We start from the raw sequence: 16,751 nt of genomic DNA on the forward strand, positions 1-16,751 counted from the left end.
GCCCCCAGAAGGAAGGCAATACATAAATTATATATCTATATAGTCAAGCAATGGAATATAATCAAAAATCAGTAGTTACAAGCAAATACACCATAGAAGGATAACCCAAAATAGGTTGTATGAGGAGGTGTTAGCCACTAGGCCTTTACCAAGAGGGAAGGAGGAGGAAACCTGTACTGCAGCTGTATTAGCACTCGAACATCTACATTTATGGTAGGTACAAAACTGTACTATGTTCATCGTGCATACAGCTGCAGTAATCACAGATGGGTAGAATCCCAAAGCTACGCACAGGGTGGTAGGCACTAGGTGGAACTGGGAGCAGCCAGAATGCCCTGCAACACAGCAGTGGCAAAGCCTGCTCTAGTTTTGGAATATAAAGGCAGGTGGTAGTGTTTTGTGAAGGTATGCACAGAACTCCAAGTGGCTGCCTCTAAAATATCTTTGGTAGGGACTCCTCTGAGGAAGGCTGTAGAGGTAGCTGTGGCCCTTGTGGAGTGGGATCTGATGCCTGTAGGAACAGGTTTGCCATGAAAGGAGTAACAAAACCGTATGCAATGTCCTATCCATTTTGAAATTGTCTGTTTGGAAATTGGCTTCCTTGAGCTCCTACAGCATAGGACACAAAAGTTGATCTGATTTCCTGAAGGACTGTGTTCTGTCCAAATAGTAACGTAGCTGTCTATACATGTCTATGGAATGTAGCAGCCTTTCTCCTTTGTTTTGAGGATTGGGAAAAAGGTAGGTAAGTGTATGGTCTGATTTAAAGCTACACTGGATACTACCTTAGGCATAAATGAGGGGTTGGTTAGAGAAACCCTGTCCTGATGGAAGATGAGGAAAGGCTGCACAGCCATGAGAGTAGTTCTGAGACTCTTCTGGCTGAAGTAATGGCCAGAAGGAAGACTGTTTTCCATGATATTGCAAACTTTAAGTCAGCTGAGAAGTTCAAGTTGGCAGCGTAAGTTTTTCTAGAACAAAATTAAGATCCCAGGCTGGTATTGGTTGTTTCCTGGGAGCCTAATATTTTTGCTCCTCTGAGATACTGTCTTAAAAGTGGGTGTGAAAATAAGGGTGGATCAGTGTTGTATTCTGCAGAAATGGCTGAGGCATAAATTTTAATGGAGGAAAATGAAAGTCCACTGTTCAACATCTCAGTTAAATGTTGTAGAATCTGAGGCATGTCCGCTGAAGGGTATTTTGCCTTATTGGTATTTTGGCCTTTAACTTGGTTCCAGGCACAAAATCTTTTCCATCTGTCTGAGTAGGCTTTTCTTGGTGCTGGGCCTCCTGGCCTCCAGAATGACATCCATAACAGCTTCTGAAAGAGGGGCTGGCTGGTTGCTTAGGTGATGTGCCATGCAGCCAAATTTAAGGTTTTGAGGTGGCTGTGTAGAATCTGACTGCCTTGCTGTGTGAGTAGATGAGGAATTTATGGTAAAATCCATAGTGGGCCCTGGGCCATGTTCCTTAGTAGTGGGTACCAGTGCTGGCGTGGCCAGTCCGGGGCAATGAGTATCATTCGAGGTCTCTCCATCCTGACTTTCAGCAGCACCATTGTGAGAAGGGGCAATGGAGGAAAGGCATACACTGTCAGCATTTTCCAACTGAATGAGAGCGCCCACTTTCCAAGCTTGATGGTGAAATGTCCTTGTGCAAAATTTTGAAAGCTGATGGTTTTGGGGGGCAAACAGGTCTATGTCTGGGCCCATTTTGAGTTATCATTGCAAATACTTGTGGATCCAGTTTCCACTCGTGGGGATCCATGATGTTTCTGCTTAGGTCGTCTGCCAATGTGTTCTTTTTTCCCGGCAGGAATTGAGCTTGTAATTGAACTTGGTAAGCCAGTGCTATGTTCCACAAGGTCATTGCTTGCCTGCATAGAGGGTAGGAGTGTGTACCCCCTTGTTTATGTACCACATTACTGTGGTGTTGTCTGTCCTTATTATAGGCTGTCCTGGATGTAACAGGTCCTTGAAGGCTGTCAGAGCATTCTGTACAGCTAGCATTTCTTTTTGATGTGCAGCTTCCTTTGACCTGCAGTCCATATGCCTTGAACGCACCGTCCTGCAATGTGTGCCCCCCAGGCATAGTCCGATGCATCTGTTGTCATAGTATGCCTGGCTGGGGATAAGGTGAAAGGCTGACCCTTGTTGAGGTGACATGCCTGTGACCACCATAGAAACTCCTGTTGAAGGCAGGGAATGAGAGGTATCATTGTTTCCAAGCTGTGGCTGTGTTGAGTCCATACGCTTTTCAGGTACCATTGTAATTTCCTCATATGCAGTTTTGCAAATGGTATTAGTAGTATGCAAGATGCCATGAAGCCCAAGGACTAGAAAGAGCCTGGAGTAAAATCCTTGGCCTTGCTCCTTTGTAGGTACCAGTTGAATGGCTCTCATGTCCATGAGAGCTGTAATTTGTTTTGTGCATCTGCCCATTGATTTTGTGGCAAGTTTGTCATTCCTTTTATCCTTGGCAAGGTGTGGAAATGGAATCTGTATCCTTGTGAGATAATGTCTAGGACCCATTTGTCCTTTGTGACGATGCACCAGTTGTCTATAAAAAATGCTAATTTTCCTCCCAAGGGAGCTGCCAAGAGATTTTTGCTTGGCAGTTTGAGGTTTAAGTCATTGTGTTTGTCTTCTAGTAGTTTGGGACCTGTCTTCTCCTCCCTTCTGTGTTGCAGTGCCCCATTGGCGAGGTTTGTAAGGGATCTGTGCTTGTCCTCTGCCCCTTGGGCATTTGTATTAACCCCCCTGTGGTCTGTCAGAAGCTGGAAAGGACCAGTTTTTTGCTGGCCAATTTCTGCTGAAGCGTGGGGGTTGTACCTGTAAGAAATCTTTGACCGTCTGCATAGATTTTGCCTTATCCTCCATTTTCTTTAAAACCTCTTCTGCTTTAACCCCAAATAAGACATCCTGCTGTAAGGGTGCATCTAGTAACTTTGCTTTAACATGATCAGGCAGAGTTTGTTCCTTTAACCAAGCATGCCTATGTATAACAGACCCAGTAACAGCTGCTCTACAGGAAGCTTCCAAGGAATCAAATCCACATTGTAAAGTATGTTTGCCCACCTGTTCAGCTGCATGCAACAGTTCCTACATTTCTTTGAATTCAGACTGTTGAGGGTGCGTGCTCATCTTTTGTTTGATTTGAGACATTAGGAATTGCTGGTATTTCAGCATGTGAAATTGACAATTTAGTGCTCTCATAGCTAGAGTAGCTGAGGTGTAAACCTTCTCCCCCCACCTATCTAGTGCTCTGGAGTCCCTTTCAGAGGGTACAGGATTTTTAGCCATAGAAGCCTTAGCCCCTTTGGGACCCTGGGAGATTGTCTCTGGGTCAGCAACAGGGCTTTTGTAAAGGAATTTGTGTGAGTCAGGCACTCTGTAATATCTATCTGGTTTGGCTGGAGCAGGAGGCAGAGAATATGGATTTAGACTAGATTCTACGTAAACATCACCCCACAATGTCTAAAACTGGAGGGATAGCAAGTGTTCTGTGCTGGGGGAGTAAAAGAAACTCTCGGTCTGTGCTGGGGGAGTAAAAGAAACTCTCTGTGCCTTTTCTTTGAGTCGGAGTAGTCCTGACCTTCCCAGTGGAAATGTTCCCTCGTGGTATGTAATGTTTCCCCAAAGGAATAGTCTTCAGGGGGAGAAGTTGAGGGAATGGAATCTTCAGCATCAGAATCTTCATAAGGGGGAAAGGAGTAATCCTGTTCCTCAGAGGAGCCTGAGGAAATAGACACTTGATCAGAGGAGGCATAATCCTCCTCTTGTCTAGGCCTTTTGTCTGGGGGGGGGGGGTTGGGAACCCCTGATTAAAGAAATCAAATCTTCAGCCATTTTAAGCATCTGTTTCTTAGGCATGGGGCCTTGAACTGGAGAATGATGTGCAGTCTTTTTTGGTTTTAGAGGAGTCTAAAGTGGTGAGAGTAGTCGGTCTGAAGACACCTTCTGAAACCGAAGGCGTTTCCGCAGCACCGGCTTCTACTTCTGCAATGTTGTCGGTAGGGCCTAAAGAAAATGGCTGCGTTGGCCTAGAACTCTCTGCTTGAGAATCCAAAGCGGTCTGGGGTTCCAATTCTGCGGTCGTCAGGGGCTGCGTAGGCACCTCACTGAAAAACGGAGAACCGGTCACCAGCCCAGCCGAGGCCTCGGAGTCTGGCTTGGATCTAGGCTGCCTGTCTTTATCTTTGTGTTTTTTATGCACGCCGGTAGTCGGTTGTTCCGATGGCATAGTGTAATTAAATTTCCTACTGAAGTAGTATAGTGCAAAATCAAAGCATCGCTTTATAGTTTGCTTATTGAACCTAGCACAAAACCGACAACCAGTGACGTCGTGGTCTGGGCCTAGGCAAGGTATACAATAAGAATGAAAGTCCTTATGAGGTATTTGCTTCCCACAAGAAATGCAACTGTTAACCTTTTCTGACATCGGACCCGAGGCAAGAAAAGGTTCCCCAACGGGGTACTTAGCTTTGAAGACTTCGGACTGAAATTCGATTCGAAAATCTCAGGTGTCGGCCGACCAGCACTTGCAAACTGCTTCTGCTTCGGGCACCACGTGGCAAGAAAGACTGAAGAAAATGGTGTCGGATGCCTCTTGTATACTCCTGGCGCACTGAAGTCAGGGAAGAAGCAACAGCAACCAATGCCGGACCAAGACTTTGGAATTCAGGCCGACTGCGGGACCGCCTGATGACACGATAACCCAAGTGTGATGACTGCAGCAGGGTAACACGATGAACATCGGGAGCCGTGAACGGATCTAAACTCCTTTGAGAAGCCCAAAAGGAAAAACGCTTCCATTTGCTGCGATAAATCTTCCTGGTGGAGGACTTATGAGCTGCCACCAAAATAGACCTCACCGAAGAAGACAAACTGGGAGTCCTAGCAATTAAGAGAACTGGAGCAGTCAAGCTGTGAGCTTCAGACAGTCCAGGTTCGGATGAAGGACCCTCGAGGGGGTGCAAAATGAGATCCTAAATGGGATGCAAGATCCAAGGAGGAGCCCGAAGATGAGACCAAAGGAAGGGAAACCATACCTTGCGAGGCCAAAACGGGTCAATGAGGATCGCTTTGCTCCCCAGTCGACAAGCTTTCTGTAGAAACTTTGAAATAAGGGGTACAGGAGGATAAGTATAAAGAAGACCGGGAGACCAAGCATAGACTAGTGTGTCTCTGGGGGACTCCCCCGGCGGGGGATTCAGAGCGAAGAACTCACTGCACTTCGAGTTGGAAGGAGATGAGAAGAGATCTCAGCAAGGCCGACCCCACTCTAGAAAGATCTGCTCCGCTACTGAAAGATTCAGAGACCACTCGTCAGGCATCAGAATAATACGGCTTAGTTTGTCTGCTAGAATGTTGGACTGTCCCGGAATATGCTTGCTGCCAGAAAACAACCGGTGGAGATCACCCATTCCCAAAGTCTCATGGCTTTGCGACAAAGGGGGTAAGATCTGGTCCCTCCCTGTTTGTGATATACCAGATCACTGACATGTTGTCTGACTGGATTGCAATGATTCCCAGAGGTAGAAAGGCATGAAGGACCTGCAACGCTAAAAGGACCGCCCTCATCTCTAGAACGTTTATATGCAAACCAGTCTTGATCAGGGACCAAGTGCCTTGGACTGTCCTTCCCGAACAATGTCCCCCCACCCTAGTTGGGAGGCATCTGTGGTCACTGTGGCTTGGGCAGGGGCTGGAACAATAGGTCGTCCCTCCAAGATTTCTGAAGACTGCATCCACCAAAGAAGGGACGACCTGTAGACTCGGCTGAGGTGTATTGGGTGCGACAACAGAAGATCCAAGAAGGACCATTGTGCCACTAGAGTCCACTGTAGTACTCGCATATGTAATCGAGCACATGGTAGGAGTGTTATTGTCGCTGCCATAGAACCTAGAGCCTTTAAGACTGACTCTGCTGAGGGAAGGTGAAATCGGTAAATGAAGGTGACATGCATCCTTAAGTTTCGAACTCTCTCCCAGGTCAAGAAAACTTTTGTCAGTAGCGTGTTTATCTGTGCCCCAATGTATTCTATCACCTGGACAGGATTCAGAAGATATTTGGCTGTGTTGATTGTAATCCCTAGATAGTGTGCAAGCTCTACGAAATAATCTCTGGTCCGACAAAGTAGACGCTTGGTGGGAGCAGTAAGGAGCCAATCGACCAGGTAATGGTAAACCTGAATCCCCTGAAGCCTCAGGTGAGCAGCTACTACTGCCATCACTTTGGTGAACACCCTGGGGGCTGTGATGAGACCAAAGGGTAGGGCTCGAAACTGAAAATGACTGGCTCCTAGCCAGAAGCAGAGAAACATCCTGGAGCTTCTGTGCATCTTTATGTGATAGTAAGCATCCTGGCGGTCGAACGAGCACGTCCAGTCGCTCTCTTGCAGGTACGGCATGATGCATTGTAAAGTGACCATCCGGAACTTCTCTTTGGCAACTGACAGGTTCAGAGTAGACAGGTCCAGAATGGGCCACAAGTCCCCCGGCTTTTTTGGCACCCAAAAGAACCTGGAGTAGATGCCCGATTGGGACTGATCTGGGGGGATGGGTTCAATGGCTCGTTTCTTTAGCAGCTTGGAAATCTATAGTGCTGTTGCCTCCCTTTGCGTGGGTAGTACGTCTGGAAGTGTTTGTAAGGTATAGGAGGTACCACAAACCGGATTGAATAGCCTCTGGAAATTATCTGAAGCACCCAACGGTCTGATGATACGATTCCCATGCCACCAGGTGCAACAACAGGTGACTCCCGACTGCCTCCAGAGCAGAGCAGTCGGGCAACCCCTCAGGGTTGCTGCATGGGCCTGTCCGAGAATGGTTCTCGAGACCCAAAATTCCTCTGACCCCCCTCTGCCTCTGGGGCGGCGTCTATCCTATCCCCCTCTGCCTCTAGGGAAATAAGAGCCCTGAGTATCCCGGGAATACTGAGACTTCCTGAACCACATCTTCTTTTGCTCTTGCTGATTCTGAGAAAAGGATCTTTGTGGGTTTGAGAAGTGGATTCCGACGGCAGACAGTGTCTTCCCATCTTTTTCACTCTGGACCAAGGTGTCTTGGACGGTCTTACCGAAGAGGGAAGAGCAGTCATACGGAGCATTCGCAAAAGATGCCTTGAAGGGTTCTGTGAATTGACATAATCCGAGCCAGGCGTTACGCCTCATGGACACGCCAGACCCAGTCGCCCTAGCTGCTCCTTCTGTTGCATGTGAGAGAAGTCACATAGATGTGTTTGAAACCGCTGTAGTGGAGAACATAGCCCTGTTCTCCTGCGACATGGACTTTGGGGGAGATTCAGCCAGTTCCTTAACCAGGTCTCACTGAAGTCTAGTAACGTTGGTCAGATAGTTCAGCTCCTGATAAAGGCTGCTGATGCATAAACCCACTTCTTTAGGTGATCCATCATCCTAGTCTCACAATCAGGAGGATGGACCAAGGAACTCTCCTGGGCTAGTTCCTTTTTTGGTGGCGACTGCTACCACCATAGCGTCTACAGGGGACCCTTTATTCCAAGCCGGTCTGTCTGATGGGGGACTCAATATTTTATCCAGGCGTTTAGGGATTGGTTCCACAGTGTCCGGCTCCTTTCAAGCCCACGAGGTGACCAAGTCCACTAAATGATCCACGGGAGGGGACACCCAGGAAGTAGACGGGCCTGTGCCGAAAGCCTCCAGGAACACAGATTCATCCAAGGAAGGTTTTGTGGCAGATCAACTCCCCGCTGGCACAAGATTTCCATGATGTCTTCAAAGGAGACATCATAGGGAGGTTATCTGGGGGAACCTTCCCCATCATCCAAATCAGTGTCCTCAGTGAGGGACTCCAGGGAGGAGTCCAAGTGTTTCCTCTTGCATGTATGCTTGTGAGGAACCTCTCCAGTAAGGCTTTCTGGGGAAACTCGCTTGTTGTTCCTCAGAGGTAACCGCCTGGGGCTCCTCGAGCATGGGCTGTCCCTGTGGTAAAATGATGGAATTCACACACAAAGCAGGAGTCGAGGCGGAGTCCGAAGATATAGTCAGGGGCCTAAATCCATTGGAGAGAACCCTTACCACAACGTCGACCGTCGAGGGAGAACAAGCTTCCTGGGACATCATTAAGGCAACTGCACTCCCCGGATCCGACAAGGGAATCGGAGCAAGGCCCAAAGTAGATGGCTCTCCAAGGAGGCGGCTATGACTCGACAAGGTAAGAGCCGATGGAAACAGCTCCATCCCCACGGATCCGACACGCAGGCTCCAGCTCCAACAGCCAGTCGGATCCGAACTAATCAGATGAGACGCGTTCCAGGCAGTTGCTGGTGTCGAGGAGACAGGTACTGTCGGCACTGACCCCCTGACTAGGGGCACTCTCAGATCCATGTACTCCAAAACCAGGGGTTGGATCGAAGAAGGAGAAATAGGTGGAAAGAAGGGAAGTGAACTCCCCCCTCCAGAGGGAGAGGGGGCCGGCAAGACTCCCATCTGAATTTGTGTGCGAATAAATCTCTGCAACATTTTATCCATATCAACTTCAGAGAGACTGCGGCTTGACCACAGCAAAGCCATGGACTCCAACCTGGCAGGTCAAAGAACTGAGGCTATAGAGGGTGGTCTGAGCTCCTCCGGCTCTGGAGAAAAATCTAGGAGATCGGAGCCGAGGGGAGTCACGGTGCCTAGCCTGAATTTTTGTAGGAGGTCCGGTCGGAGACGAAAGGTCCAGGGATCTCTTTCTCTTCTCAGGTCTGTGCCCTCTCTCCTTCTCTCTGCCTTTTCTATGCTCTGCTTCCATAGGCTTAGAGGCAGGAGGATGAGTCCCAGCCTGGGAGGGTGAAGAAGGAAGAACAGGAGTAGAAGGAGAGGCGGTCACAGCAACAGCTGTGACCGAAGCAGAAAAGGAGGCAGCCGCCTCCGTAGAAGGGACCAGACCCTTCATAACGAATTTGGCCCTCCGATCCTTAAGGGCGCACGAGTTAAAACCCATGCAAATACCGCAGTCGGTGGCTAAATGGGCTGCACTCAAACACAGGTGACAATTTGCGGCCACACTCAGTGCACCTTTTGAAAACTTGTTTAGGGAGATCAGACATATCTCACTAAACCACAAGAGCAAACTTTCAAGAAACACACTCCACTCACCACCCACTCAGACAGGCACACAGAAGGCTGAGGGGGGAGGGGAAGACTAACTACTACAAACGACCTAACAGCTAAAACAAACCCTAAACTCAGCGCCCAGTGAAGGGGAGGAAGAGAAGATACCTATATTATCAAGCACACACACACACACACACACACACACACACACACACACACACACACACACACACACACACAAAAAAAACACTAATCACTTTGAAAAGACCTACTCACAACTTGGAGCTCAAGAATCACGATGCGTTGGATAGCGGCGGCAAACGAGATCTCAGGATTGGAAGGTAGTGGTGGTGTATTATGGGTAAGGGGTGGAGCTTGGAGCAGATGCTTGTGAAGTTGCCGGCTCGGATCTGATATGGATCCGATACCCACAGGATGAAGATCAAATTAAGTAAACTACTTCAGATATACTGTTTTACGAGTGTTCTAGTGAAACAAATAGGTTCATACTAGGCTATCTGCCCGAGGGCATTTACAAGCCTAGCCCACATTAATTGAACAGCTTTAATATAACTCTGTACAATGGTATGATAAAGAAAAAAAGTGCAGTAAAACACTTACTGAAGGTCTTTGAAGCTTTGCATGATCATCCTGGAAAGAAAGAAGAAATGAAAATATTAAAAATCAACACCTGAAAAATGTAACGGCATACAGTGTACTGATCTCAATGTATTAACATTGTTTTCAATGTGTAGGAACTTACCATAACACTACATTCTCGAGTAGATCATAGGTACAGTAGTCATTACTACTAGGACTTCAGCTACAGAAGGCTAGATGTAAAACCCAACTTCCAGAGTTCAGTGCTGTTCCTCTTCCAGGATGTGAGGCATGCAGATATAAAGATGCTTTATGTAGCATGCTGATGTGTGCCCACAGCATTTTAGACATTTTTTTCCCAGGAAGATTGCAAGAATCAACCCTGTTAGACACATAGTAAGAATGCTGGCTAAACAGAGGCATATTTATACTCCTTAAATCAAAAACCCAGAGAAATGGGGTTCCCTAAGGCTATTCAGACCTGAGCAGCACTGAGATCAGTGGGTAGAAGGGGGAAGAGCTAGTTGCAAAGGGATATAGAAACCCACACTCCTGGCCAGGATGCTCACAAAAACAAGATGCGAGGATGGAAACAAAGTAACACTGCAAGTGACTTTATTGTACATCTACAATGGCAAGCTCCTCCACAACTGCACTATGCTATTTGTATGCATCGCAGCTGCAGTACTCATTACTGGGAAGATTCCCACAGTTTTGGAGATTGAGAGGCAGATATTTCATTAAGGGTGGGCTGCAACAAGCCCTCAAGAAAGATGGTTGCAAACCTAGCCCTAGCAGCAATGTCTAGTACATAATGTTTGGAGAAGTTGTGGAGTGATGCTCCATGTAGGTTTATTCAGAACAGCTTATGCACTCACCCCACTCAGAAATATTCACAGTGACTGCTGTACCCTTAGTGCTGTGGAGTCTGATGGTCTCTTTTTAAGATGACAGTAACAAAACACAATGCAATGTGTCTAACACTTAGAAAATCTCTACTAGAAAGCTGGTTTTCTCTCCTTCTTTGATACAAACGGCACAGACAACTGATCCACGGTGCTGATATACTTGACATTACCTGTCTTATCTGTTTGTGCTCACTCAAGGAAAGTACAGTTGTGTAAGTAAACTTACCATAACAGTAAATGTTCACGATCATTGCTGCAGCAGCTTTAGCTATATGATTTACATCCTGCATAGGACAGAAGAACTAGCCAGCTTCCAAACCTTCAGGACACTTTCCACACTCTTAAACCACTAGTCAGCTCGAACTGAGTTGACTTAAAAGACAGGTTTGGGTGCCAAGTCCTTCAGAGCTTTCATACCAACTGACACAGGGAGGTTGAGCCCTTGCAAAGATATTGCAAAGAACACCAAAAAAATAAATGTCCACACCATGGTATAAAAAAACACATAAAAAACAAAGGTGATGGAGGGATGGAACAGCTACTGTAGCAGTGATCATTCAAACATCTACTGTTATGGTTAAGTTTACTTGGACAACTGTACTATATTCTTAATAATGATCACTGCTGCAGTAGCCTAAGCTATATGAGTTCATAGGCTGGTACTAGGCTATCGGCCCTAGGGCCTATACAAGCCTAGCCATAACAATTCCCTGGATATTTCTTCCCACAATATTTACTTCCCTGGACCCCTGTCTAGCAGGGCGACTGACATGATCCCCAGGGTGAATGTCCTATCTCCCATCCAATCATCAAGGTTCCTTTTGAAAAGGGCCAAGGAGGCACTCTGCTTGACATGTATGGGCAGTCTATTCCAGAGTATGGAGAGTCTCTGGGTCAGGAACCTATCCCTCCAGCATGTTTTGTTCATTGTGATGACAAGGTTTAGATCCCTGGAGCGTGTGGCTCTGAGGGATTGGGATTTCTTCAAGTGGACCACGTCCAACAGCTCAGCGTTTGACACAGCCTTGTATGTTAAGCAGAGATCGCCTCTGAGTAGACGATATGCCACAGAGTATAGCTGGAGGTTTTTTTTAGACGGTCAGCATATGGCATCTGCTTTAGGCCTGTGATTCTTTTAGTGAGGTATTTCTGCGGCCTTTCCAGCAGTTGCAGATGTCTTATGAGGTACATACCAAACGGGGCGTTATACACTACAATGCGTCTAATGAGGGATGAGTACAGTGGGACAATGATCTCCTTTTTTCTGGATGAAAAGCCCTTAGTGTGTGCCACATAGAAGGATTTCCTGACTGTTGTGACGATGTGGCTATCGAAGGTGAGACCTCTGTCCACCTGTGTGTCCCTATGTCTCTCATCACACATCTATGTGGTAATTCATGGGTACATGTTTTTTCCCAAAGGGGATAACTATACATTTCTTGGCATTAAGCTTGAGCCCATGGCTCTGGCACTAAGTATCTGTTTCTGTAACGCTCTTTTGTAGAATATCCACATCATTTGGGGATTCAATAATAGCTCCCAGTTTGCAGTCATCTGCGAACTTTGTTAGACCGAGTTCCTTAGTGTTGGGCCTGTACTTCAGAGAAGTAGATGCCAAACAAGAGCGGTCCCAGGACTGAACCCTGAGGTACTCCACTTGTCACTTGTCTGGAGCTGGAATTGGAGTCTGCTACTTTTACAGTCTGGGTTCTGTCAGTAAACCAGTTGGCAACCCATCGAGTGACATAGGGATTTATGCCCAGCTTAGTAAGTTTATCTATGATTCCAGAGTGGGGGATGGTGTCGAAGGCCTTGGCGAGATCCAGATAGGCTGTGTGGACTGCCTTACCCCAGTCCACAGCTCTGGAGACTGATTCGAAGAAGTCAATCAGGTTCAGGAGACAAGATCGGCCCTTCATGAACCCAAACTGGGTGGGGTCCAGTATCTGAAGGTTGCCAATGTCTTTGTTTATAAGTTCCATGACAATGCGTTCCATGCCCTTACAGATCAGGATCGTCAGACTGATGGGACGGTAGTTCCTGGGATCCAAGGCGGATTCCCCCCTTGTGGAGTGGGATAACTGTAGCTGTGTGCCACTCAGTGGGCACAAGCCTTAGGTGAGGCTATGAGGTGCCAGTTCATTTTGTAGCTCATATAGTACACAGCCTGGGGTGTCATCTGGTCCCATGGATGCTATATTCTTAGCTTTGGAGAGTGCGGTTTCTACCCGTGTGGCCATGAATAATGGAATTTGGCAATCTTTTAGTATTGAGATGGGCCTTTTAGGGGGTGAGAGGGGGGTGAAGTTGGCACTAAATCGATCTGCCAGGATTGGCAATATCCTTGGGATCAGTATATTTAATGCCATTCTGTTGTAGCTCAGAGCAGATCTGAGCATTGCCATTTAGATTCTTGACATAACTATAGAATGCCTTGTGGTTGTCTTTGGAATGTTTGGCAGTTTTATGTTCGTGACTAGTTTTTGAGGATTTTATGAGGGATCTCAGCTTCTTACTGAGGCTGGTAAGGGAGTTTTTTGCATCCTGGGATTTTCCTCTTTTCTGCAAGAGTTTCTTCCTTCTGTTGTATAGTTTGTTTATGGCAGGGAACCACCAGGATTGGCTTCCTTTTTTTGGAGGAGAGCATCTTGGTTCTATCTGGGATGGCACGAGTGGATGTGCTCGTACAGTGCCTTAGTGCAGGATTCATCAGTCGAACTTTCAGACCCAGTCTAAATTGGGTGCCATGAAGTTTGTCACTTCTGACTTGAGTAGCATGAAGTTGGCTTTGGAGAAGTTTTTTACGGAGGTTTCCTTACTGGGGGGGCTGGGGGTGGGATGTGGATGTCAAGAGTGATTTGCTTATGGTCAGACCTGACCAATGAGGGGGTGACCACTGTTGTGGAGCATCTATCTCCCATGTTGGTAATGACCAGGTCTAGGATATTGGAGCCCATGGTGGGACAATGGATTAGTTGATCCAGGGCATTGGAATTTATGAATTCCAAGAACCGTTGGGAAAAGGTGTTGGTACCCGAGTAGTTTTCCCAGTTAATGGCAGGGTAGTTGAAATCACCCAGTATTAGGGTGTTTGGTTGTATCTTAATATTTTCCAGTATGTTTAGAAAGGTGTAGTGAGAACCTTGGGGCATGGTGGGGGATCTGTAGCAAGCTACAATTTGGATTGCAGTCTTACCTAGTGCTAGTTGCACCTGGAGAATTTCAGATGCACTGTGTTGGGCAACTAGCCTGGAGGTGTGAATATCCTTGGTGAATATGGACACTCCTCCACCTTTAGTGTTTCGGTCTTGGTTTGGTGGCTGAAAAGTGTGGTAAGAGTTGTAGCCTGGTATTGCAGGAGTGCTCTCTGGAGCCTTGAACCAGTAGATTAGAGTACCTTAGAACAACTGGGAGGTGGAAGAAGTAGGGCCCCAAGATCCCCTGGAAAATGTTTCTACCAAAGCCTGACTTAGAGTCTAGCTTGTAGTGCTTTGTAAAACTATGTACAGAGGACCAAGTTCCTGCTTCTGAAATACTTCGAGTCCAACCATTTAAAAAAAAAACAGAAATGCAGCAAAGGCCCTGGTAAAATGTGCCTTGACCTTGCTTGGAATGGTTTTATTGTGGCTGAAATAACAAAAGGTAATAGCCTTAGGCACTCATTGGGAAACATAACATTTTTTTATTGAAATTTGTTTACTGGGAAAGTCGACTCGGTCAAGGTATCCATTTTCAGTGGAGGCCTAGGAAGAAAAGCTCTAAGTACATTAAATTTTATAAACAAAGTATACCATTTTATATATAAACATATAAAGCATAAAAGTTAACATGACACTCAAGCAGGTAAATATATAAAAAAATATATGCAAAAGGAACGCAAGGTGTGCTTATGGACATATGACTCAAAAGAGTCATAGGAGAGATATTGGTAAAGAAAGTAGGTAAAGGAGGAGAAAGTAGGGTGAGAAGAAAAAGGGAAAGTAAGAAGTACGGTATTTATAGGAAAAATTGGAAATAGGAGACAAACACAGTAATATTGAGACAGGAGAGAGGTATACGGTGAGAGATAGACTGGTCTAACTAACAAAGGCTGTGGAGCTAATTAGAAAGGTAAGAACTTACATAAGACAAGTTAGGTGGGAGAGGTGTCTTTGTAAATGTGAAGAGTGTATTTGATTTAACCATGTTTGGAACAGGAGCAGATCCACAATTTAGCTAGATAATGGTCTGTTTGACACAGGTTGTCCCTTCTTACCTAAACAAAAAATGAACAACTGATCAGAAGTTCTGAAAGATTTGTTTGATCAAGATAGTAACCAAGTTGTCTGTGGACATCCAGTGTATGAAGTTTCCTTTCTCCATCATTTCAGGATTCAGGGAAATACACAGGAAGATAAATAGTTTTGCTTAAAGTAAACTTGGATACCACTTTAGGCATAAAAGAAGGATTATTTCTCAAGGAAACCCAGTCTCTGTGGAAAATAAGATTATGCTGATCCACCCACAAAAGCTTGCAACTCATATACTCTTCTTGCAGAGGTTAGAGCAAAAACTGCTTTCTGTGTTAATGACCTCAAGTCAGCCAGCTGGTTCAAATGGAGCAAGTGTTAAATTCTCTAACACAAAATTAAGACCTCAAGGAGGAGACAGCTTTTTTTGCTGGTTTCTTATGCAATACTCCTTTCAAAAACATTTTGATGTGGGAATGTCTTGAAAGAGGGGGATCCATGGGAAGACATGCTGAAATGGCAGACAAATGAACTCTGACAGAGGAGTAAGACAGGCCACAAGAAAGCAACTCGCACAAATATTGTAAAACCAAATTAGCCATGACCCTGAATGGATGCTGGTTATGTTGTTTGCACCAAATAGAAAGTCTTTCATTTGCTAATATATCATTTTATAGCAATCTTTCTTGCCTCCATTAGTACCTGCTGCAAGTCCTCAGTAAACAGGTGACTAAATGGTATAAAGACCTTGCTATCCAGGCAGTCAGTTGAAGCCATTTAGGTCAGGATACATCAAGCAGCCCTGTTTTTGTGCGAGCAGACCTAGTCTTGGGTGAGAGCTCGTAGAAACTGCCTTTGGTCAATTCCAAATGAAGGGAGAATCACAGTTGCTTCGGCCAGAAGGGAGTCACCACAATTATCTTAGAGGACCCCTTCTGAACCTTTAGAAGTACCCTGGATGTCAGTGAACAGGGCTGAAAAGCATACACAAACACTTCTGTCCACAGAAAATACAGTCATCTCACTTCCAGGCCTTCGTGCATGGAATCCTGGAGCAGGATTTTGCCAGCTGACTGTTTACAGAACAGGCATATATATTTATTTGAGGAACTTTCCACAGATGGATCAAATCTTGAAAGACCTCCTGGATCTAGGTTTCCATTTGTGAGGGTCTGCCTTTGTCTTGCTCAGCTTGTCTGCCACACAATTTTCTCTGACAGAATGTAAGAAGTCTGCAGAGTAAGACTGTGCTGTAAAGGTATACTTCATGTTAACATTGCAAGTCTGCATAGGGGATAAGACCTAGTGCCGTGCCCTCTTGCTTGCTTATGTACCGCATCCCTGTGATATTGTCCATGACACCTTGAAGTATATGGGTAAGAATCTCTTTTATGCTTATGTGCTTGTGTCTGTCTTTGATGTTCCAGGTACCTAGCACTTTTATCCCCCTTGACACTGCTCCCAAAGCAAAGTCCGAGGCATGACTGACTGCTTTGGAGCAGGGGGGGGGGACCTGGATTCAGAGATATTTGATGTCTCCCACCAATTATTTTCTCTTCTTACAAATCTTAGAACTGGAATCTGAAAAGATAATAGGTGTTGGTGCTGGGATCAAAGAGACTTCTTTCTCATATGGAGTCCTGACAGAGATGTATCATAAGATTCATAGATGGCATGAAACCCAGAATCCTGAGGTATTCCCTTGCAGTGACCACAGTTTGAGTGGAAAACTCCATGAACAGATCTAGATATAGATCTAATTTTTTCCTATGGAAGAAAAGTTTGTTGTACTGAGGTGTCTTAGAAAGCATCCCAGTAACACAAACCTATGTGATGGAGTAAAAAAGACTTTTGAATGTTTTCATGGAATACCACCCTGCATAGGAGATATTTTCCCAAGTGAGAGATTTCTGACACTTTGAAAAAAATTCT

At 45.9% G+C, this 16,751-nt stretch overlaps 2 protein-coding genes across 3 annotated transcripts in view; one reads left to right on the plus strand and one right to left on the minus strand.

Moving 5' to 3' along the window:
- CCHR12.PART0H7orf26 (chromosome chr12.part0 C7orf26 homolog) overlaps nucleotides 1-16,751 on the plus strand; it is a 1,310,154-nt gene that overhangs the window by 225,281 nt on the left and 1,068,122 nt on the right. The gene's annotated exons all lie outside the window — the stretch shown is intronic.
- Nucleotides 1-16,751, minus strand: part of LOC122816764 (cytochrome b5) — a 487,681-nt gene that overhangs the window by 200,022 nt on the left and 270,908 nt on the right. The window contains exon 3 of the mRNA XM_044089781.1: nucleotides 9,704-9,733. Within this exon, the coding sequence (XP_043945716.1) occupies nucleotides 9,704-9,733 (30 nt within the window). The remainder of the gene's footprint in view (nucleotides 1-9,703; nucleotides 9,734-16,751) is intronic.

This window comes from Protopterus annectens, chromosome 12.part0, assembly GCF_019279795.1.
Source record: "Protopterus annectens isolate FY-2018-M chromosome 12.part0, PAN1.0, whole genome shotgun sequence".
Classification (NCBI taxonomy): Eukaryota; Metazoa; Chordata; order Ceratodontiformes; family Protopteridae; genus Protopterus; species Protopterus annectens.